The sequence below is a fragment of the Myotis yumanensis genome, unplaced genomic scaffold (assembly GCF_028538775.1).
Source record: "Myotis yumanensis isolate MYYU_CA2020_CCGP unplaced genomic scaffold, mMyoYum1.0.hap1 SCAF_2, whole genome shotgun sequence".
In the NCBI taxonomy this organism is placed as follows: domain Eukaryota; kingdom Metazoa; phylum Chordata; class Mammalia; order Chiroptera; family Vespertilionidae; genus Myotis; species Myotis yumanensis.
The window spans coordinates 9656686-9679829 of record NW_027223753.1 but is presented as its reverse complement, the minus strand read 5'-3'; the positions used below and the strand labels follow the sequence as shown (position 1 = coordinate 9679829).

The following is a 23144-nucleotide window of genomic DNA, read 5'->3' as shown; positions in this document are numbered from 1 at the left end:
TCCTCATAACTCTATGAAGTAGGCATTGCTAATGTCATCGACGCCCTATATAGGTTAAGAAATGAGCCCCCCCTCCCCCCCAAAAAAAGAAATGAAGCCCAGAGAGGTTAGCTGACTTGTCCAAGGTCACACAGCCTAGAAGAGATTGAGGCCACCTTGAACCAGCATGCATAGTCCTTAACCACTGATGCAGCTGGGGCTGACTCCAAGTGTGCAGTGCGTGGTGAGTGGGTGGGGGTTAATATATTTGTACTAGGGCCCAGTGCAGGAATTCGTGACCTTTGAAAGGAACTGTGGGCCACCAAGCTGCGGTAGGCACAGGGGCGGGTCTCAGCCCATCCTCCATGCCCCCACCCGGCCCCTCCCACCACAGCCCCCCCTCCGGGAGCAGGGGGAGGTGGAGAAGCCCTCAGGGGTGATCAGGGCTGGCAGCTAACGCTCGCACCCGCTGATGGCGCCGAGTGATCAGGACTGGCGCTGGACACCAGCAGTGGGTGCGAGCAGGGCTGGCACTGGCAACAGGTGTGAGCGCCAGGCAGGACTGCGGTGTGCGGGGAGCCAAGAATTTTCAGTAACCACCAGAGGCTCTCCCCGATAACAGCAACCGGCGCCCCGCCTTGGTCTGGCGCCCCCGCTCACCTGCTCCACCATCACGCCATGGCCAACACCCGCCATGTTCTGCACACGCCCCCTGGTGGTCAGCGCACATCATAGCAACCGGTTGTCCGGTCTATTTGCATATTAGCTTTTTATTATATAGGATTTCTTAGTGTCACATCACTGTGGATGTCAGTGTCACCTGTGTGAATCTGTGTTGTGTGCGTGTGTCTTGGGAGTCTATGTGTGTGTCTAAGGGTTATTGTGTCTTTATCTCTTAAATGTCACATCTCTTCTGTTTGTGAATTGGTGTGAGGGTTGTCGTGTACTTGTGTTTGTGTGTCTGTATGTTCATGTGTCTCAGGGTTTTCCTATCTGATTTTCTGCGAGTCCCCTCTCTGTGAGTGTGAGTCTGAGGGCTGAGGCGTCTCTATCTCTGCGCCTGCGTTGGAGGCGGCTCGGACTACAAGTCCCAGCAGCCCCTGCGGCGCGACGGACAACGTTTGACCGCAGTGGGTGGGGCGGGACTTCAGACCACGACTGCGGCACCTTCCCAGGCGCCGACAGCTGCCAGCGCCCAGGCCGCCCGCAGCACTCCGGCCCTCCGCCTCGCACCCACGCCGCGGGGCATCGCGACGCCCAGGCCCAGGCCACGGGCCGCAGCGCCGGGGCCGGCGATGAGCGCGAGGAACCAGCATGAGCGCAGGTGAGTGCGCGGCACAGGCCACCCAGGAACCGGGCGCAGTCCCCGGGCTGCCCGTCGTCACAGGTGTCAGGGGGCGACATCCCACCGTGGCATCGCGAACCAGGGGTGCGAGCTCGGGGGCGTCGCCCCGCCCACCCCCTCCCCCGTTGCAGATAGTCAGCCCTGGGGCCCTTCCCAGGGAGGCCAGGAGCCTGGAGATGGCGCCGCGCAGAGCCGTCCCCTCCCGCCTCCCTGCAGCCCTGGGAGAGGAAGCTCCCAGTGGCGGGGCGCAGGGAAATGCCCCCGCTCCCACTGGCCTCGCTCCCGCGAGTGCGACGGCTGTCCAGGTGCGGGGAGAGGCATGGAGGCCGCAGCATCCGGGGCCTCTGAGCAGTTTTCTCACGGCTGAAAAATGAATGGAGCTGGAGAAGCCAGGCTCGGAGTCCCTCGGTCAAAGGCACAAAAGGCCACTCCCACCCCCTGCCTCGGCCCCCAGAGGAAGGTTATCAACATCCAGGCCCAGGGACCACACCTTCCATGTTACCATCACAGGCTTCCCAGGCCCATCGTTTCTAGAACCTAATTTAAATCCCACCTGTTGAGAATGGGGGCCCATCGACCTTTCCTACCCAGGAGGTTCTTTTCTCCATGTGAACCACTCAGACCCCAGGCCTCAGCAAAGGGTCCACCAGGGCTTGAGCATCCTCTGCAGCTGCAGGCCCCTCCTCCAGGTCTCTCCTCCCCCAGCTGCCCCCGCAGGCCCCACCCCCAAAGTCTAGAATGCACCCTGCGTGAGGGAGGGGAGAGGCTGAGAAAGATGGCCCCTGAGCTCCCGGTCCAGGGATTGGGGTGCTACTGGCAGGTTGTCCCTCACCCCCCCTAGTCTGGCCCCAGAGGAACCACACAGAGGATGCAGCGCTGCCTCCCTGGGCTGCTGCGAGATCCCCAGCAGGAAGCCGGGCTTCCGCAGGAAACTAGAGTTGCCCGATAGCTTTGACTCCAGCCCCTCTGTTCTGCCCCCAGCTTTGCCCCAGGGCTGTGGAGTCAGGCCAGGCTGAGCAGTGTGGCTTTGGCCATGTTAATCAACCTGTTTGTGCCTCATTTTAAATGGGGATCCTAATCCAGGCTTTTCACTACGGGGTGGCTGTGAGGAATGTGCTTGTTTAGACCCATTCTTTCCAGCGACTCCCCTTCCAAGCTGTATGGCCCTGAAAAGGGAACTTCGAAGCTTTGTTCCTCTGCTTCTTCAGCTGTAAAATGGAGATAATACTCCCTCCCTCAGAGGGTTATGCATGAAGGTCAGTTGCTTTTATTCAGAAGAGCAATACAATCCTCGAGAAAGTATTCTTGTCCCACACAGCCTGCACGTGTCTGCTCTGAGCTGGTGGGAGGGAGAGATCAGACACTTCCCTGCCCTTCCTGTGACATCCCGGGGGAGACTGAGATGTGAATAGATAAATAAGCACATCAGAGTGTTTGCGTCCTATTGGAGAGAGTGCCCTGGGCTTGACCTTGGCAGGAGACTAGATTTCCACAGGTGTGACTTCCTCCTTCAAGCTTCTCTGCCTTTCTTCTTCCCTCGGTTGACTGGGAGAGCATCCAAGGAAAAAGACAATGACGGGTGTGTCATAGATGTGGGAGGAGGGGAGGGAGCAAGTGAGGGTGGCACAAGACCGTCACTGGCCAGACCTTCAAGAGGGGGCTCGCTGGCCGCCGATCAGTTATTCTCATCATTGATGTTTCTGTCTCTCCCTTTCCCTTCCTCTCTGAAATCAATAAAGATATATTTTTAAAAAAACACACTCAAGAAGGGGCTTGCGTCTCTGGACCTCACAGCTGACTGACCTGAGGCCGGAGATGGACATAGTGACGCCTCACACGTCACTTCCATGCTCTGACGCAGTGAGATGTGCAGGAATTTGTTCATTCATCCAGTGAGTGGTTCCCGAGCCCCAGCCACGTGTCAGGCGCGCTGAGCAGGATGGCCGATGACACCCGTGCAAGCCTGACGTCATGATGGATGTTTGCGGATCCGGGTGGAATGGGCAGAAAGGACTTTGTGGTAGGACAGGCCCTTTCCAGCTGTGAGACAAGCCCGTGAGCTATCCCGCTGAGGGTTTTAAGGCACTGGGAGCAGTGGCACAGCTGTGAGTGCTCAGGCCGTGTGACAGGAAAGTGGAGGAAAGCCTGGGAAATGGGTCAGCGCAGAGCCACACCTCCCTGGAGGGGAGCCAGCAGCCACCGACCTGGCATGTGCAAGCCCAGGCTTCCGGAACCCCAGACACCCCGGGTGGCTCCCACTTCCTCCTGTGCCAGCTGCTTGGGGTTAGGATCCTAGACTTGGGGAATGGAAGCCCGGAGAGGCTGAGGCACTTGCCTTGCAAAAAAAAGTACGCTTGCTTGTTAGAGAGCCAGGAGCACAATTACTGTGGAGATGACGACGGTGATGGAGAGGCCTTGCTTAAGAGCATCGACCCTAGAACCGAATCCCACCACTCCCTGGCTGTGTAGCCTTTGGGCCACTTACTACACCTCTCTGGGCCTCAGTTTCCTACTTTGTAAAATAGGGATGAAATGAGTACCTGCTTCATGGGAATAAATGAATTAACAGATGTACAGCCCTAGGAGCAGGGCCTGGGCTGTGTCAGCCCCTTATAACATGAGGTGCTCTTCCCCTTATACCACAGAATCCTCCAGAGAACAGCTGTAAGGCATGAGAAACGACTCACCCTGCCCCACTCGGAGAGCTGGTCTCCAGGGCTGGTGGGGGACTAGCACAAAAGACAGAAAGGACTCCAGGAGCAACTGGGACTGCGGCCCTTTGCAGTGGGGCAGGCAAAGGGCTGTGGCTTGTTGGTGGCAAGCACCTGAGAACCCCGCGTTGCCAGACAGGCTGTGTCGTTGTCCTGAAGCTCCGCGTCTCTGTCCCCCACACCAGGAGCAGCCTGAGTTTCCCCTGGTTACACCGGAGAGCAGAGGGGCCACAGCGTTTGTCTGAGGGCTGGGGAAGGAGGGAAATGAAGCCTCAATGAGCCTCACTCACAGGCTGGACATGGCCAGGCCTAGAGATTGCAGGGACCACCCCAGGGTACCCAGGCAGGGTCTCTGTGAGCCCCAGGGAAGAAGAGTCCCTCCCTCTGGCCCCTCGAGCCTTGAGTAGACTCCTGGCCAGAGCCCCTGATGGTTGAGGGCTACAGGCGTGTGTGTGTGTGTGTGTGTGTGTGTGTGTGTGTGTGTGTGTGTATCTTCCTGGAGCTGGTGGCTTCAATTTGTCTTCTGAGTCACCTGAGTGGACAGAGGAGTGATTGGCGGTAGGTGGGGCTTGGGCTAATTTGGTTTCTGAGTCATCGCTGTGAGAGCGGCTTCAGGAGGTGCAGGGCGTATGCCCTGTTCTCTGAAAGTGCCCGCATAGACCCTAAAAGCACAGGATCTGGACCCTTGAGTTCCTGGCTCCACCATTACGGGGGGGGGGGGGGGGGGGGGGGTGTCTCTGAGCCTCAGCTCCCTCATTTGCATAATGGGAAAAAGGAGTCCCCTCATCGTGTTGCTGGGTTAAATGAGTTAATTTGTGTAGAGGCTTAGAGCAGCTCTTGTCACCTGGGAAGTGCTTAATGGATGTTGGCTGCTCTTATTATGGTTATTGCCGTAGTAATTACTATCCCCATCACAAAGCAAGGAGATGTGGGGGCTGGGGTAGGAGACAGACTGCCTGGTCTGATGGGACACATGGCCCAACCCTCAGGGTGTTCCCAGGTGGTAAAGCAGATGGATTAGAGCCCACCCTGGGGTCTGCCTACCTGGGCCTGCGTCCCTGCGCTGCCGAGTGCTTGTGTGATCTCGGGCAGGTTACCCAGCCTCTCTGAGCCTCATTTTCTTCTGTAAAAGGGGATAGTCATGCGCTTACGCGGCAGGGTTATGCGTTAACTATGTAAGGAGCCAGGAGTAGAGCTCGCACACGCACACGGGGTCGCTGTGGCTCGGGGAAGCTGGAAGCCCAGGTTTGGGGGCAGAGCAGCTGAGAGGCGGTGATACTGTGACGGTGGCAGGTGCCTGGGACACCACAGTCCTGGGTGCTGGCTCAGCTCACCCTCCTCTCCCGCCCACCCCGGTGGCTGGGTCCCTCCTCCCCACTCCCATCTCAGCTTTGGGGTGAGGCTGCCCTCAAAGGCGGACTGACGTTTTGTAAGTCCAAACTGGACTTCCCCCCATCTCCTCGCTGCCAGGCCTGCGCTGGCCTTGAACAAGGATAAGCAACCATCCCTGCCTTCAGGGTGGGGACCAGAAGGGAAAGTGGGACACAGCGCTCCCAGGAGGCTGGCAGCAGCATGTGTGAGCGCTGTGGAAGCTCAGGGTGCTCCCCAGGCGCGTCCCCCAAAGCTGGGCCCACCCCCGTCAGAAGTCACCAGACACACAGTAAACAAGACACTGTGCGTGAGAACCAACAGACCGGCCAGATAACAGGCCCGGGAAGACTTGAGCTATTGTCCCTATCACATCAGTTTATTAAAACGGCGCTGCTTGTTATGTTTAAAGAAATAAGAGGAAGAGGAGCCCCCTGCCCCCAAATGGACCTTTTTCTCTCTGTCCACAGACAGCAGCCTTCTGGTGGGCAGCACGGCCGCCAGTTATGGGACCCTGACGATAGAGCCATCTCTCGATCCCCTCAGCTCCTCAGCTTCATCCGTGGTATGTGGGCCAGAGGGTGCAGGTGGGACCAACACCAGGCCGTCCAGACCCCTGGCTTCCTCCTCCAGCCCCCACCCCGCCCCCACCTGGCCTTCTCTCCCCTGCGCCCACAGAGGCTCAGCGGCTACTGCGGGAGTCCATGGAGGGTTATCGGCTATCACGTCGTGGTCTGGATGATGGCAGGGATCCCTTTGCTGCTCTTCCGCTGGAAGCCGGCATGGGGGGTGTGGCTGCGATGCCAGCCGTGCAACCTGGCCCTCGCCGAAACACTCGTCATCGAAATAAGAGACAAAGAGGTGAGAGGCCAAGCAGGGCAGCCTAGAGCTGGAGGAAGGTGGCGTTGGGTCAGGTTGGCGGGTGGAGGATGCTCAGGTTCATCCCAGCCTGGCCACTAATTTTCCGTGGGACCTTGTGCAGACTATTCCCTCTGGACCTCAGCTTTCCCATCTGAGCAGTGGGCGGAAGGGGCAGGTTGGGTGGTTCCTGAGGAGGCCATCTATATTCTTGATCCCTGCCTTCTCCAGCAGGGACTGCCTGGCTGTGGGGAGGAACCTGGGGGGAAGGGGGGGTCTCTTCCAGGACTAAGTCCACTCCTCTGTGTTCCAGGATAGTTCGTGGCAGCTCTACACTGTCCGGGTGCAGACTGAGCCCATCAGCGAGGGCAGGTAAGGCAGCCCATCACCCCTTCCCAGAAGCCCCTGTTCCCCGGCCCCCACGCACAAAGGCTCTGGCACCCTCCCATCCCAGGGACAGAGGGTGGCTCTGGGTTAGCTCCCAGAGCTCTACAGTAACCCCCAAACCCTCCCCAGCCTGGAGCTGCCCCCACAGACCCAGGCGGAGGATGGGCGGAGCCAGGCTGCTGTGGGGGCAGTACCGGAGGAAGCATGGAAGGACACCGCCCAGCTCCACGGGAGTGAAGAGGTCGTGAGTGGACAGGTGGGTTCTGGACAGTCCTTGCCCCGCTCCGGGCTTTACTCTCAGATGCTGTAGAGTGTGTGTGTGTGTGTGTGCTCGCTCGCTCCCTCAGCGGGGTGGACTCCATGTTCTCCAGGCACCTTTGGTTTTGTCCTAAACATCCAGGAAGCTGACTGACCACTTTACCCTCCTCTCTTGTCGCTCTCCTGTGACACTGGTCCCTGCCCCCACCCCACGCGAGCGCTGCTCCGGGGCTGCCTGAAGCCCAGCCTCTCCCCTCTCCCCCCAGCAGCGGCTGCTGCGGTTCTACCTCTTCCGGGGCCAGCGCTACATCTGGATAGAGACCCAGCAGGCCTTCTGCCACGTCAGGTAGGGGCGTGGCTCACACCACCTCCCACAGGGTGCTGCTTTGGGCCGAGGAAGTGGCCTGGCCTGGGCTCCTCCCCGCTCCGTGCCTTGGCCTCCTAAAATCATGGGCATGTCACTGGGCCTGGGGGTCTCTATAAACAGGGCATGAAGAGCTCCCCTGCCTCCCGGGGCTGTTTCGAGGGTGAGGCTCCTAAGTGTCATCTAAAGCTCGGCCCAGCCTCTGGACTCACACCATCTGTTTGGGGTCTGGTCCCAGCTCTGCCACCTCCTAAGCACTTTATAAATGTGAGCTTACAACACATCAGAGTTGAGCCCCAAGAAGCAGACCCTGAGCCAGGGATTCAAGTGCAGAGTTTGCCTGGACGGTGATCCCAGGAAACACTGGGAAGTGAGGTGGGATGGGCAGGCTGCCAGGGGAGTGGTTATCGTGGGCACCTGGAGCCCAGTCCACTCGGGGATCTCTGAGTCCATGTAGAGCACACACCTCGGGGTGTCCTCACCCCCAGAGTGAGGAGACTGGGGTACCTGTCCATCACCTCCCTACCACTGTTGGTTGTGGGCAGAGTGAGCCCCTCTAGCTGGGAGAGCCCTTAGGTGTCTGCACTAAGCTTCTGCATCGCGCAGAGGTAAATGCCAAGGGCATGGGGGGGGGGGGGGGGGGGCACCAGCAGCCTCTGCTACATACGAAGAGCAGCAAAGGTCGCAATGGGTTTGTCACTTAGTGAGTGCCAGGCACTGTCCAAGCACGTGGCAGGCTTACCTCCTGTAACCCGCCCTCAGCCTCTGAGCTTGGTGCCATCACCGTTCCCATGTTGCAGATGAGAAAACTGAGGCACAGAGAGGTTAAGTGACTTACCCAAGGCATCATTGCTCTTGTCACTATTGAATATTGTCATCTATCGTTGTTCTCTTTCCTTGCTGAGAGGGTTTGGTGCCAATCAGAGGAACCAAGGAGAAAGTTAAGCCCAGGGTTAGTGAGGGACCTGCTTTCCCTGGGAGCTTAGTGTGGCAGAAGTGGGCCAAAAGGGCTGGGGGTGCAGAGCGCAGGCCCCGTCACCTACACAATGCCCCTCCCCCGCTTCCCAGCCTCCTGGACCAAGGCCGCACCTGTGACGACATCCACCACTCCCGCTCCGGCCTCGGCCTCCAGGACCAAACCGTGAGGTGTGTGCTGCCCTGAACCAGGGGCCCTGAGAGCTGGGGACGCCTTGCCCCCACCCCGCGTGTTGCCTTCTTCCAGTCACCTGCCTTCTCTGGACCTCAGTTTCCCCAGCTGTAAAATGGGGAGCTCTCACCCCAAGAGGGTCCAGCTGCCACAGCCCCTTTCGTCTGATGGCTTTGCCCCTTCTCCTCTTACAGGAAGGCCATCTATGGCCCCAACGTGATCAGTGTACCGGTCAAGTCCTATCTGCAGCTGCTGGTGGACGAGGTAGGCTGTCGCTGGGCTGCGTCCCACCTCTGGCCTGGACTGGCTGTGTCACCTTGGCCAGGGGCTTGCCTTCTCTGGGCCAGACCAGACTAGCTGTCACCTTCTCCTCTGTAGAGTCATCTCAGACCCAACCCCAGTCAGGTCAGGGTGAGGAACGGGAGGTTCTGGCCCAGGCTGGGGACTAGAAGCCAAGGTGAACCCACACAGCCTGGGTTCCTGCTCTGTGCCGAGCCCAGGTCCAGGGCCTGTCCGTGCGCCACCTCCTCATCTCCCACAGCCCCGTGAGCAGGGACTAGGAGTGGGGACACTGCTCACATATAAGGAACACGAGCTCAGAGCGGGGATGTGGCAGGGCCAAGGTCACACAGGGAAAAGGGAAGCCAGTGACCCTGACGCTTCGGAGTATAGTTACCCTTCCAGCCCTCTGAGCCAGGGACAGACGCCTGTGAAGGGCAGAGGTTCTTAGAGTCTGGTCTGATGTGAGCTCTGGAGAGCCACTTAGGAACTATGTGGGCAAGTGATTTAAGCCTCCTGTGCCTCAGTTTCCTCACCTGTAAAGTGGAGCTGATGGCAGCATCTGCCTGGCGGAATTGTCATCACATGTGTGACCCTTAGACGAAGTGCTTCTCAGGGGCCCGGCGTGCGCATGCCCACGTCCTGTGCAGAGCGAAGAAGCTGGGGCTGAGGGACGCCTGGATGGACTGACAGGGCCTGGCTGTGGTCCTGTGAGCGCTGCAGGGCACTCTGCTCCCTGTGCTGGGCTGCCCTGGGAACCACGGGCCTGACACTGCCTCCTGCCCCTCCCCTAGGCACTGAACCCCTACTACGGGTTCCAGGCCTTCAGCATCGGGCTGTGGCTGGCTGACCACTACTACTGGTACGCCCTGTGCATCTTCCTCATCTCCTCCGTCTCCATCTGCCTCTCGCTGTACAAAACCAGAAAGGTGGGTGATGTGAGGTGGGTGGGACAGGGCGGGACAGGTGGGTCCCCAAGGGGGGCTCCACCCATCCACTCCCTGCTTGTCCCCCTGATTACAGCAAAGCCAGACCCTGAGGGACATGGTCAAACTGTCCGTGCGAGTGTGCGTGTGCCGGCCTGGGGGAGGTGAGAGCTGGGGAAGGGAGGGAGGTGGGGGAGGTGGCTGGGGCCTCCCCCTTCCCGCCTCCGGGTCAGGCTGAGGCTTCCGCTTGCCTGCAGAGGAGGAATGGGTTGACTCCAGCCAGCTGGTGCCCGGAGACTGCCTGGTGCTGCCCGAGGAGGGTGGGCTGATGCCCTGCGACGCCGCGCTGGTGGCCGGCGAGTGCGTGGCCAACGAGAGCTCTCTGACAGGTCAGCCCACCCCTGGCCGGCCGGCTCCTGCATTTCCCTCCCTGCACCAGCCCCGCAGCCTCGCATCAGGACTTGTAGTTGGAGTTTTCTTTTCCCTCCTGCCAACCACCTGGCTTCAGCATTACTCATTCCGCACCCCTCGGGCCCTCAGGAAGAGATCGCTGCTCTGCCAGGCAGCGGGCTCGGGGCCCTGCAGTGGTTAAGCCCCTCGAGTCAATACCTTCATTGGTTTGAATGATAAAAATAGCACAGCTTGTTACAAAAGAATTCCCACGGAAGGAGGCGGTCTCCCCCAGCCCCTGCCCCTGCTTCGCGTATGTGTGCACACGCACACTCCTGACTCCCCGAGAGGTGGTTCCTGGTAACTGACTGGCTGCACACACCCTTCCGGGACTGTCTCGCTGTGTCTTCATGTCGTTGCCCTCTCTGCCCTCGGTGGCCCTCTCTGTAAAATGGGGGCAGTGGTTTTTCACACGTGGTCATGAGAGTTACACGAGGCCTGGGGCTGGGAAACAATTCCCCACATAACTCTTGGTCTTGTTGGCGGGACTGGGGGGGCGGGGGGCGGCACAGAGGCCATCATGGGCCTCACACCACATCCCTGCAGGGGAGAGCGTGCCAGTGCTGAAGACGGCCCTGCCCGAGGGGCCAGTGCCCTACGGCCCGGAGACCCACCGGCGGCACACGCTCTTCTGCGGGACCCTCGTCTTGCAGGCCCGGGCCTTCGTAGGACCCCACGTCCTGGCCGTGGTGACCCGAACAGGTAGGAGTCAGGGAAGCAGGGAGGGTGCCGGGCCCAGCACCTGGAAGAGAGGCCTGTGCGTGCACCACCCTCTTCATTCAGAGGACGTGGGGCAGGGAGGACCCACCTCTGCCGCTGCCCTGCTTGGGGTTGGCTGGAGCGGGAGGGATGTGGCGAGCAGGAAAGAGCCCCCTCCCCACCCGCCATGGTTTCAGTTACCTGCAGTCAGCCACGGCCTGAAAATAGTAAGCGGAAAGTTCCAGAAATGAACAGTTGTTTAGTTTTAAGTTGCACGCTGTTCTGAGTAGCATGATAAATCTCACACACTCCCACTCTGTCCCACCGGAGAACGTAAGCTTCCCTTTGCCCAGCATATTCATGCCTGGTACTCCACCCGCCCAGCAGTCACTTCGCCGACTCGGTTACCAGATTGGGTGTCGAGGTATCACAGTGCTTGTGTTCAGGAAACCCTTATTTTCTTAATAATGACCCCAAAGTACGAGAGTAGTGATGCTTGCAATTCAGGTACGACAGAGAGAAGCCGTAAAGCGCGGCCTTTAAGTGAAAAGGTGAGTACCTATCGGAGGAAACAGTATATATAGGGTGTGTTACCATCACGCTTTCAGGCACCCACTGGGGGTCTTGGAACACGTCCCTTTCAGATAAGGGGGGACTACTGTGCAACTTCAGCAGGTTCTCACCACCTGGGAACGAGACCCAAAGTCACCGGATCGGACTTACTAATTGAGTTTTTACTAAACTCCACAAGGGCTGGACAAGGCCTGTGGGCTGTCATGTGTGACCTCAACTGGGTAACTTTTAACCCTGGAGCATTATGCCTTACAACCCCAGCGCTGCAGGTGGAACGGGTAGGGATTGAGGAAACCCATCTTGACCTTCAGCATCCCCTGCCTCAGTTTCCCCATCTCCTCACAGGGTTCTGCACGGCTAAAGGGGGGCTGGTGAGCTCCATCTTGCATCCCCGGCCCATCAACTTCAAGTTCTACAAACACAGCATGAAGTTTGTGGCTGCCCTGTCTGTCCTGGGTGAGTGTACCCTGTGCCCCACTCTGCCGTGGTCCCAGCCTAAACCCCGCTGAGTCCCTCCCTTGCTGTCTCCCCAGCTCTCCTCGGCACCATCTACAGCATCTTCATCCTCCACCGAAACCGGGTAAGGCTGGAGGCTGGCTGGGTGGGGGCTGCCAGTAGGAGTCCAGGGCCCATCCAGTCCGGCCCTTGGCATTCACAGTGCCCCCTGCCAGGTGCCTGTGAACGAGATCGTGATCCGGGCTCTGGACCTGGTGACGGTGGTGGTGCCGCCCGCCCTGCCAGCCGCCATGACCGTGTGCACGCTCTACGCCCAGAGCCGGCTGCGGAGCCAGGGCATCTTCTGCATCCACCCACTGCGCATCAACCTGGGGGGGAAGCTCCGGCTGGTGTGCTTCGACAAGGTGGGGGCCGTGGGCAGGGCTGGCGCGGGGCGGGGCACAGACCGGCCTCACGGCCAGGCCTCCCCACCTGCATTCTTCACTCAGCAGCGTTGGCCACGGGCTTGCTGGATGCCAGGCCCTGTCCTGGGGTGGAAACACAAGTGTCTGAGATCATTAATTCATTTGTTTGAGAGCCACTAAGGGCCTACTGTGCGCCCAGTACTACCGGGGGACCCTCAGTGACCCGCAGAGATGGACATGGGTATGTGTGTGTGTGTGTGTGTGCGCGCACGCACCTACTCCCCTCGCAGCAAGTGAGCCAGGGAGCACAGAGAGCTACCAGTGTGATGGGTTTTAGGAAGGAAGTGAATGGGGTACATGATGGGGGGCGGTACATGGGGGTCACTCTCTTAGAGAGGGCAGTCAAAGAGCAGGTCCCTGGGTGACCTCAGTGAGGGGTAAACTGCACAGATATGGCAGGACAGGGGTGGGGTGTAGGGGCAGTTGGGAAGGAACCAATGTGGCTCCTTGGAGGAATAGGCCATGTGCTTGGGGCCCCGGGAGCAGTGGGGAGATGCTGTTCTGGGGCAGGGCGGCCATGAGAGTTTTGAGTGGAAAGGGTGGTACATGATCAGATTCTCAGAGTCCCCAGGCTAGACGAGGAGCCAGACAGGTAACCAATGGGAGTGTAGGAAATGCAGGCATTCTTTTATTCATTCATTTGTTCATTCATTCATTCAACAATTACACTGACCAGACCTTCTCCCTGGTACTGCAGTGAGCAATTGATGGGGTAGCAAAGAGGCTGTGGGTGGGAGCCCAAAGCCAGGACACCTGACCCAACCGTAGGATTAAGGAAGGCTTCCTGGAGGAAATGATGCTGATGAAATAGCAGGGGCTGGGGAGGGCCGATCAGCACAGGGATCCAAATGTGCAAAGGCCCAGAGACGAGAGAGGACCTCTTTTGGCTCCAGCTCTGGCTCCTGGGCTCCCATGGGACCCACCTGGCCTGGGGTGTGGGCGCCCAACCCAGCAGGGCACGGCTCATCCCAGGCCTCACCACCGGGCTGCCCCCTTGCCCCCTGCAGACAGGCACCCTCACTGAGGATGGCTTGGATGTGATGGGTGTGGTGCCCCTGCAAGGGCAGGCCTTCCTGCCACTGGTCCCAGAGCCCCGCCGCCTGCCCATGGGGCCCCTGCTCCGAGCACTGGCCACCTGCCACGGCCTCAGCCGGCTCCAGGACACCCCAGTGGGCGACCCTATGGACCTCAAGATGGTGGAATCTACTGGCTGGGTGAGGAGGCCAAACAGGGTGGCTGGGCCCTAGGTAAGCCCACCTGGTCTTCATTCTAGGACTTCTAGGGTGGTCTCAGTTGTGCCATCATCAGTGGTAACAATGGTCAAGGTCACGTGCTCAGCACCTACTATGTGCCAGCACCTACTAAGTGCCAGCACACTGTTGTAGCTGTTGTCCATCTCTTCACGTACTCCTCCCTGTGGCCCCAGGAAGGAAGCCTAAAGCTGCTTCACAGGGAGGAAGCTGAGGCTGAGGGAGATTTGCAATAGCTTGTCCAAGGTCACCAGCAGCTTTTAAGTGGCAACACCAGAGTTTGCACTTGGGTCCACCTGACCCCAAAGCCCACATTCTTCTGTTCTATCCAGTCTCACGTTAAGGGAGTCTTTCATAAGTCTGACTGAATCTCTCCTGCTGCCTCTCTCCACGGGCCAAGGATCGGCTGCCCCAGGCCCTCTGATGCCAACCTCTCTGCCTGCCTCCCAGGTCCTGGAGGAGGGGCCGGCTGCAGACTCCGCATTTGGGTCCCAGGTGTTGGCAGTGATGAGACCTCCCATTCAGGAGCCCCAGTTGCAGGGCATGGTGAGCTGAGGGTGTGCCTGTGGGGTGGGAGGGGAGGGCTCCACAGGCCAGCCCCTCAGCTGCCCCTCCAACCCTGCAGGAGGAGCCCCCGGTGCCCGTCAGCATCCTCGGCCGCTTTCCCTTCTCGTCATCCCTGCAACGTATGAACGTGGTGGTGGTGTGGCCAGGGGCCGCTCAGCCAGAGGCCTATGTCAAAGGCTCCCCTGAGCTGGTGGCAGGCCTCTGCGACCCCAAGACAGGTGAAGGGTCCACTGGTCGGCCTTGGCACAGAATGGGGTGGGCGCCCAGCCTCTGTCCCTGCATCCCCCTTCTTGTCCCAGTGACTTCTGCCTCTGCCTGGCAGTGCCCGACAACTTCGCCCAGATGCTGCAGAGCTACACGGCCACCGGCTACCGCGTCGTGGCCCTCGCCGGCAAGCCGCTGCCCATCCCACCCAGCCTGGAGGCAGCTCAGCAACTGACCAGGTGGACCCTGGACACCAAGCCTCAGGCGTGGGCAAAGGGAGGCCTGGTGCAGGCAGAGCCCAGAGCTGGGGGAGGGGCCTCGTTCACTGCGTGACCTCTGACCCCACCCTGCAGGGACACGGTGGAGCAGGAGCTGAGTCTCCTGGGGCTGTTGGTCATGAGGAATCTGCTGAAGCCACAGACCACATCAGTCATCCAGGCTCTGCGGGGGACCTGCATCCGCACGGTCATGGTGACAGGTACCAGCGGGGCCGCTGAGGCAGGCTGCCCCCTCCTGGGCAGACAGATACCTAGTGCCACTTCCGGGGGCACATGTCATGGATCTTTATACAGTGTCCCTCCCACCTGGTCATTGTCACCCCATCTGACAGACGAGGAAGGTGAGGCCCAGAGGGCCCAGGGGTGGTGTGAGGCAGCCTGGGCTCCACCCCCATGGCTCACCTGCTGGGTGGCCTCTCCAAGGTCTAGTTTCCACCTCTGAGAAATGGGGGAAATGACAAAGGTGGTGACAGTTTCGTGGAGCAAAAAAAGCAAGATTCTAGCCAGGTAGCATGGAGGAGCCCAATGGGTCTGTTTCCTCCTGTCCCCCCCTCACCTCCCACACACGCTCTTCCCAGCAAGTCCCACAGCACTAAGCAGTGTGTGTGGAACTCTCACCCAGGCCCCCAGTTTCTAAGACCTTTGACGCCTAATTCTATAGACGAGAAAACCGAGGTTCACGAATATTGATAACCTGTCCAGCCCCAGTGTTCCCATCCGCGAGTGGCAGGAGAGTGAGGGTGGCCCCTGGCAAGAACTGGACCCTGACCTGCCCCATGCCCTCCAGGGGACAACCTGCAGACAGCCGTCACTGTGGCCCAGAGCTGCGGCATGGTGGGCCCCCAGGAGCGTCTGGTCATCGTCCACGCCGCTGCCCCTGAGCGGGGCCAGCCTGCCTCCCTCGAGCTCCTGCCCGTGGAGTCCTCCATGGCTGTGAACGGGGCTAAGGTGAGGTTGGCCCAGAGTTCCTGCCGCACACCCAGCTGGTGACCTGACCCACCCAGCAATCGGGGTGGGGGGGGCAGGGGAGCTGAGGTGAGCTTCCTGGGCCCCTAGGATCCTGACCAGGTCGCAAGCCACACCGCGGAGCCAGACCCCCGATCCAGCCACCTGGCCCTCAGCGGGTCCACCTTTGCTGTGCTTAAGAAGCACTTCCCCAGGCTACTCCCCAAGGTAGGGCTTGTCTCCCCGCCTGCCTGCCCCCAGCCCCACCCCCCAGCCTCCCTGGCCATCCCCCACTTCCCCCTGCTCTGCTCCTTCCTCTTGGCTCCCCCACCCTCATCCTGTGGCTGCCTCAGCCCCCCGCCCCCTTGTGCTCCCAGGTCCTGGTTCAGGGCACCATCTTTGCTCGTATGGCTCCTGAGCAGAAGACAGAGCTGGTGTGTGAGCTGCAGAAGCTTCAGTGAGTGCACATGGGGGAGGGGAAGGGGGGCACATGCTGGTCCAGGAGCCCCTGCCTCCCACCTCAGGGGTCAGAGAGAACCCATGCAGGCTCCTGGGGCTGTCAAGCCAAAGTCATCATTGCACCCATTTACTGAGCACCTACTATGCACCAGGCACCATGCAGGCAATAGGGACCCCCCATCCCCGTGTTCTCCCAGCAAGCCCGGGAGGCACCTCACAGGCTCAGAACCAGCTCGTGAATTCAGGCCAAGCCTGCCCGCCCCTCCGTGTCAGGTACTGTGTGGGCATGTGCGGGGACGGCGCCAATGACTGTGGGGCCCTGAAGGCAGCAGATGTGGGCATCTCACTCTCCCAGGCTGAAGCCTCGGTGGTCTCGCCCTTCACCTCGAGCATGGCCAGCATTGAGTGTGTGCCCATGGTCATCAGGTGAGGCGAGCAGGGGCCCGTGGTGAGGGCTGGCCCATCAGCCAGCCCAGGCGCCCTAATGTCCATACCCTGCTCCCCAGGGAAGGCCGCTGTTCCCTCGACACGTCCTTCAGCGTCTTCAAGTACATGGCCCTGTACAGCCTGACCCAGTTCATCTCCGTGCTGATCCTCTACACGGTGGGCATCTGAGAGCTCCCTCACAGAGCCGTGCCTGAGAGCAGGCCCCGTGCCAGGCCCAGGGAGAGGGACGCTCAGGGGAATGGTTAGGGGCCCAGCCGGTTCTGGAATAGATGGTGTGGCCCCGCCACTTTCTAGCTGTGTGGCCAGGCTGGTGTGCGAAGGTGAAAGCACAGAGCCTGTGGGCCCTCGGAAACTGGAGAGTGGTTCTGCCCTCCTGGCGCTCCCCCAAGGGACACTGAGGCAGAGCCCAGGTCCGGGAAGGAGGTGGAGGCGGGTGTGGGACAGAGCCCAGGCCCCTGCCCTTTCTCGTGTTTCCCCATCAGGGGCATCTCAGCTCCTCTCTGAGCACAGGCCATGCCCCTGTGGAAGCCATGCTGCAGCGGGTCCTTAGTGTCTGGGGTCTGCCCCGTGTCCACCTGAAGCCCGGAGCTTTCTGTGGGCAGGAACCGTGCCCTCCCCTAACCCAGTGCTCCACGAGGCAGGGCCTCAGTCTCCCCAAGGCCAGGACTTCCCTGTGAGTAGGAGAACCTGCCCATCAGTTCAGGCCTCGCAAAGTCAGCAGAGATGGGAGAGGGGCTCCCTAAGGGTAGGGCTGTGCCTCCCGTGGGACTAGCCGCTACCTTTCCTTCTGTCCTCCCCCCCACAGATCAACACCAACCTGGGCGACGTGCAGTTCTTGGCCATCGACCTGGTCATCACCACCACGGTGGCCGTGCTCATGAGCCGCACGGGGCCGGCACTGGTACTGGGGCGGGCGCGGCCGCCGGGGGCACTGCTCAGCGTGCCCGTGATGAGCAGCCTGCTGCTGCAGGTGGCCCTGGTGGCCGGCGTGCAGCTGGGGGGCTACTTCCTGGCTGTGGCCCAGCCCTGGTAAGTAGGGTGCCCGTCCCCAAGTCCCACCCTGCCGTGTCCTCGGCATGCTCATCCCCCTGACCCCTGGTCCCCATACCCTCAGGTTTGTGCCTCTGAACAAGACAGTGCCCGCGCCAGACAACCTGCCCAACTACGAGAACACAGTGGTCTTCTCTCTGTCCAGCTTCCAGTACCTCATCCTGGCTGCAGCCGTGTCCAAGGGGGCGCCCTTTCGCCGGCCGCTGTACACCAACGGTGCTGCTGCGGGTGGGGGGAGGGGGGGGGGGCGGGCCGGGCGGGCACAGGAAGGGGAGGGGCTGGGGGCTGGTGCCTATGGGGGGCTCCCCTGAGCATGTGTGTGGGGGTTCCCTGGCCTAACAGACTCCCCCACCCCCAGTGCCCTTCCTGGCGGCCCTGGCGCTCTTGGGCTCCATCCTGGTGGGCCTCCTCCTGGTCCCCGGCCTCCTGCAGGGGCCACTGGCACTGAGGGACATCACCGACACCTGCTTCAAGCTGCTGCTGCTGGGTCTGGTCGCCTTCAACTTCGTGGGGGCCTTCATGCTGGAGGTGGGCCCCCCCTGTTGGGTCAGAGGGACTCTGGGTAGGAGGGACCCAAATGGCCGCCCCCTGCACTGTCCCTGCTCTCTCAGCAGAGTGCGCTGGACCAGTGCCTCCCAGGCTGCCTGCGGTGGCTGCGGCCCAAACGGGCCTCCAAGAAGCGGTTCAAGCAGCTGGAGCGGGAGCTGGCGGAGCAGCCCTGGCCGCCGCCCACCCGGCCTGGGAGGTAGTGCGCCCTGTCTGGCCCCCTGGACTCTGACCCCCTGCCTCTGAGCCACCGACGGCCCCATCTGCAGACCCCACGACCACTACTGCAGCCCCAAGGTTGGCGGTTGTCACACTCCTGCCCCAAGTCTGCCCAGCCAGCCTCCCTGCCCCCACCTGGAGAAATGCTACCTGTGTCCTCTTCAAACATCCCGTAGAGACAGCAGCCTCCAGCCCCACCCAGCCGCTGTCAGTGTAGCAAATAAAGTCATTATTTTATTGGCTTGGCAGTGCCTGTTTCCTACCTGGTACCTGAGCCAGGTGCCCAGCTGGCAGCCCCTGCCCCATGTCTGCTCCTGGTGCCCCTGATTTTTCAGACCACAGTAGACACCTCTCTGGGCCTCCGTTTCTTTAGTAATATTTCTGGGTGCAGCTGTTCCTGGTGCTGTTAGGCCTGTAGCATTGTCATGTCCCCATGTTACAGACACAGAAACAGGCTTAGAGGTCACACAAGTCAGAGGTGGGGCCAGATGGCTTTGACTCCAGGATCCACTCTTAACCTGCCTACCTTCCTGCGGGGGCAGAAAGACAAAGGACTTGCCTCAGGCAAGTGCCAGTGCCTAGGTGACATTTAACAGGGCAGCTCCTCTGTCTCCCCCACCCCACTTTCTGGGACGGGTTTGTGGTCCAGTTCCTCCCTCCGGTGAAAATCCAGGCTCTGAGCCCACATCCCACCAAACCATGTGTACTGTCCTCCCGGGAAGGCTAGGTGCTTCTGACCTCTCCCCACCGGCAGGGCCGTGGCCAAGCTCTACTCTGGGATGGAACTCGGTGGTCGGGCCCATCTGGGCTGGGCAGGGGAGAACAGGAAGCAAAGGCTGATCCCTGCCCTCCAGAAGCCCTGCCCACCCCATTACTGGAAGCCCTGGCATCATCCCCAGCCCTCCCCCAGCAGGAGCTCAGTAAATGTTGAGTCAAACTGAGGAGAAGGGATGGTGGGTGTGAAAAGGTAATGGGATATCAGGCACATCCACAGAGCGGCCGTGGGCACGGAGTCATCAGCCGGCAACTGTTGGGTGGCGTTTGCTGTTCAAGGGGAGGCCAGAGGACACACTGAGAGGCCTGGGTTTGAGTGCCTCCTCCACCCTTAGCCAGTTCATGCATTTAGTGGGCAGTCATGTGCCAGGCACAGTGGTGGACGAAACCCAGCCTTTGCTGGTGTGCAGCGTGTAACCTGGTGTGAGACGATTAGGAAAGGAGCAAATCTGCCCAGCCAGTGTGGCTCAGTGGTTGAGCGTCGAGCCATGAACAGGAGGTCATGGTTTGATTCCCAATCAGGGCACATGCCCGGGTTGTGCAGGCTCGATCCCCAGTGGGGGGCATGCAGGAGGCAGCCAATCAATGATTCTCATCATTGATGTTTCTCTCTCTCCCTCTCCCTTCCTCTCTAAAAGCAATAAAAATATTTAAAATAAACTTGTCCCTGTCTTCATGTGGTGGACAGGCTCATCGAAGGGTCCCCCATTCACGGGGCAACAGGACAGCTGAGAGTAGTAAAACAGAAGGTTCTGAAGCATGACAGGGAGAAAGGGCAGGCTCCTCTGAGGAAGGGAGGGTTCCATCTACAACCAGGAGGAGGTGGGCCTCACAGTGTTCAGGAGGAAGAAGAGCTTGAGCAAAGGCCCTGTGGCAGCAGAGAAAGGAGTTTAGTGAGAGCTGGCCAAAAGGTCATGTGGCTGGAGGGGGACCAAGCAGGAAAGGAGGAGGCAGAGCCAGACCAGGATAAAGGGTAGGACCCTTGCAGGCCACAGGGGAGCTCAGCCTTGACCCTAGGTACCATGGAAACAGAGGGACGGCTTTCGGCTTTCCGTAGAAGGGGCCAGGGTCTGAGGCGGGCAGGGGAAGGCAGGGCCCACTTGGAGATTGTTAGAGTCCAGGCAAGAGATGGTCATGGTGGCTTACACCGCTTTGGGGGCAGAGGACAGACTCACAAGGTATTTTGGAGGCAGAGTTAGTGTCTGCAGCTGTGTTGGATGCCGGGGCTGAGGTCAGTAGAAACCAGAGTAACAGGAGGATGGTGGGGCCACTCCGGGAAGGAGAACACCTTCCAGGGCCAGGTCTGGGGGAGGGCCAGGGGTCCTGAATTTGGACTTGGATCCTTGTTGAATCTATATGCCTTGGGGGACATTGGCGGGCCAGGCCTGGCAGGCTGGAGCCCCTGGGCTGAAAGAAATGCTGGGTATGGAAGCCACTCAGCCCAGAGATGAAGACGACCCAGAAGGCACAGCCAGAGGCAGGAGCAAAAGCAGGCCAGGGAGGGTGTCCTCCAAGTTGGGAGAAGCGCGGGGAGCGCAAGGCTTTCTTCCAGCTGAGCGGCTCCGGGGTGGGGGTGGGGGATCCCCTTTATGAGCCTCGGTTTCCCCCTCTGTAAAATGGGGTACCACTGACTATGGGCCAGATGTGATGGGAGAGAAGGAGAAAGCGTCCTGCACAATTAGGTGTTGAACAGACCCGAGGACGGCCCCCTCCCCAGGTACCCTCCCCCCCTCCCCCCAGAAGCCGGTGGAGGACCCGAGGGTGCGGCGACCTGGGCAGCGGCTCTCGCGTTAGGACCCAGCGGATCCGGGGCTGGAAGGCGGACGCCGGCCGTCGGGGGCCCGGAGGGGGGCTCGCAGCGGGCAAAGGGGCGGTTCTGGCGGCGGACGCGGAGCGGGCGGCGCAGTGACCGGGCCAGGTAGGCGCGGGCTGGGCTGCGGGCCTCGGCGGGGAGCGCGCGGGGGTCCCGCGCCGGGGGCGTCGGGGGGGCGGTGCGCGGCTCTGCGTGTCCGCGATCTGGGGGCAGCTGCTGGCGTCCCGAGTCCCGGCCATCTGAGCAGATGCTAAGAGGCCACTTGGAAAGTTTGGGGATCGCTTTGAAGGAGGACGCGAGTTGGGAAGGGAGGGGAGCCCGAGTTTGGGGGGAGCCAGAAGTGGGGGCGTCAGGGGCGGGGCTGCTTTTGTTCTCCCTGGGAGGTGGGAGTGTGGCGGGTGGGGTGGGGGTGCGCGCAGGAACCCCGGGAGCGGGGAGACAAAGGGAGATGAGAGGCCGGCGGAGCGGGCCGCCGCTGATTGTTCCCAGCTGTGCGGCCGCAACATCTGGTTTCCTCCCGCCGGACCCCAGCCCGGCCGCCGCCGCGGGCAGAGCCTCCCCGACTGAGCTGGGGCGAGGCTCTGGGTAGGCCCGCTACCCCATCCTGCAAGGGACGCGAAGGGGAGGGGCCCGCGCTGTGGAAGGTCCTGGTCTCCCCCGCACCCCCCAAAGCCCACGCCTGGAAGCGCTTGGAGATGTCCCTGGGAGGATGCGTTACTCCCACAGGACTCTCCCCTTTACTGCCACACCCCTTGCCCCGGGGCCCCTTCCCCCAAGAAGCCTGGGCCTGGATGCCAGACCTTCTGGGGAGGAAAAGGCACCCTGCAGGGGGCTGAGAGCCCAAGGAGGGGCTTTGGGGACAGACAGAGGCTGCCCCACACATACACCTCTTAGGGCCCCTTGGCCCCAACTCAGGGAGGGCCTCCTCCGAGCTGTGACAGCTGCCGCCAGCTGGGGGGTTGGGGGGGGGGGGAGATGGGATAGTGTAGCCCTGTCGGGAGTTGCAAGGAAGGGAGGGGTCCAGGTCGTTCAGCCCCCTTACCAGGAGGAGGCCAGGGTTTTCTGAATGGGGGTGTGGGGAGCCAGATCCCTGCCTCTGGGGCAACTTGAGCCGTGAGTCTCATCTACTCTCCCCCTGCCGGCCCATCAGTTTCCTCACCCACCTCATCCCACTGAAGTGAGGGGTAAGGAAGGGAGAGATGATGAACGCATGAGAGGGACGGACGGGGAGTCCCAGAAGTCTCAGCATGGGAAGAAGGAGGGCACGATGCCCGTTTCTGCCCCTTTTCTTCCCCTCTCCCTGGTAACACCCCTGGGGCAAAGGGGGCAAGGTTAGGTTTCTGGTTGGCTGTCTGGACGAACTCGCTTTGTTGTGGCAGGAGCGGGGATGGGGGTGGCTCCTGGATAAATGAGCGGCGGGCTCCCTCCCAGCCCTTCCAGCAGAAGCTGACAGACTGAGGCTGCCCTCCACTGAGCTGGGGCTGGATTCGGGGACCTGGAGACTCAGCCAAGGCCCCGCTGGGGCCAAGGACTGGAGGCTGCACTCAACCAGGAATTCTTAACCTCACGAGCCTGGGGAAAGCCATGCCTTACTGCTCTGTCCCCACAAAATGACACACACAGCACTTGTCATACAGTGTCAGGGGTACAGCACCCCTAGACTGGGTGACAGCCTGGTCCCCTCCAGCGCTGCCCTTCTAGGAGCCAGAGAAGCCCTCCTCCGGCTCCACCCTAAGTGCTTCCTGCCGCTGCAGACTAACAGACTACAGTCTCTTGAGTCTGATGCACAGCCAGGTCTTGGGAGGCCTGGCAGGAGAGGAATCTTCTAGGGGTGGGAGCCTTGGCCAGGCCTGACTGCCGTAGGGGCCCCTGGGGCCCGTGCACGCATGTGGTGAGCTGTGATGTTGGCCGGACAGGGCTGGGATCCCAAGCAGGGGGCTCGGGGTCAGGATGCACACAATCAGTGCCTTAGACACCCGGGGAGGTGCGGGACCAGAGCGTGGGCATGGAAGTGGCAGGGAGAGCAGGGTCAGGGCTGGTGGGGGACTAGGAATGTCCCCTTGCTGAGCAGGGCAGGGTAGGTTCTGTCCATTTGCCAAGATCAGCCCTGGAGCCGAGTTGGAGGTCTTGTCCCTTGGCACTCGAACACTCAATATCTCTCCCAAGTAGTTCCTCCTCTAGACTCTGGGCGCTCCATATGCCTGGCTTCTATTTGGGGTGCCTCCTTCTCCAGGCTGCATGCAGCGGGGATGGGGGGGGGGGTGCGGAGGTGGGCTCGGCAGCCCCAGGTTAGTGCCCTGGGATACAGTTTGCCCTCCTCTTCCAGCT

The 23144-nt window shown here is 60.8% G+C and overlaps 1 protein-coding gene across 3 annotated transcripts; it reads left to right on the top strand.

Moving 5' to 3' along the window:
* The first annotated feature begins 1128 nt into the window (after window positions 1-1128).
* Window positions 1129-18471, top strand: ATP13A2 (ATPase cation transporting 13A2). Of its 3 annotated transcripts, none has more exons than XM_070404192.1 (29): window positions 1129-1303; window positions 5874-5968; window positions 6082-6264; window positions 6575-6633; window positions 6778-6904; window positions 7173-7252; window positions 8339-8416; window positions 8612-8681; window positions 9491-9625; window positions 9720-9786; window positions 9880-10011; window positions 10619-10774; window positions 11690-11800; window positions 11878-11924; window positions 12016-12204; window positions 13272-13478; window positions 13965-14060; window positions 14140-14299; window positions 14404-14524; window positions 14639-14763; window positions 15351-15511; window positions 15620-15736; window positions 15886-15965; window positions 16241-16393; window positions 16474-16570; window positions 17220-17443; window positions 17529-17680; window positions 17823-17992; window positions 18079-18471. In XM_070404192.1, the coding sequence occupies exons 1-29, from the start codon at window positions 1294-1296 to the stop codon at window positions 18211-18213; spliced, it is 3537 nt and encodes a 1178-aa protein (XP_070260293.1). In that variant the 5' UTR covers window positions 1129-1293; the 3' UTR covers window positions 18214-18471. The 3 variants fall into 3 exon arrangements, with proteins under 3 accessions (XP_070260293.1, XP_070260292.1, XP_070260294.1); XM_070404191.1 differs by having other exon boundaries at window positions 18076-18471; XM_070404193.1 differs by lacking the exon at window positions 13272-13478 and having other exon boundaries at window positions 18076-18471.
* The last annotated feature ends 4673 nt before the right edge of the window (window positions 18472-23144 follow it).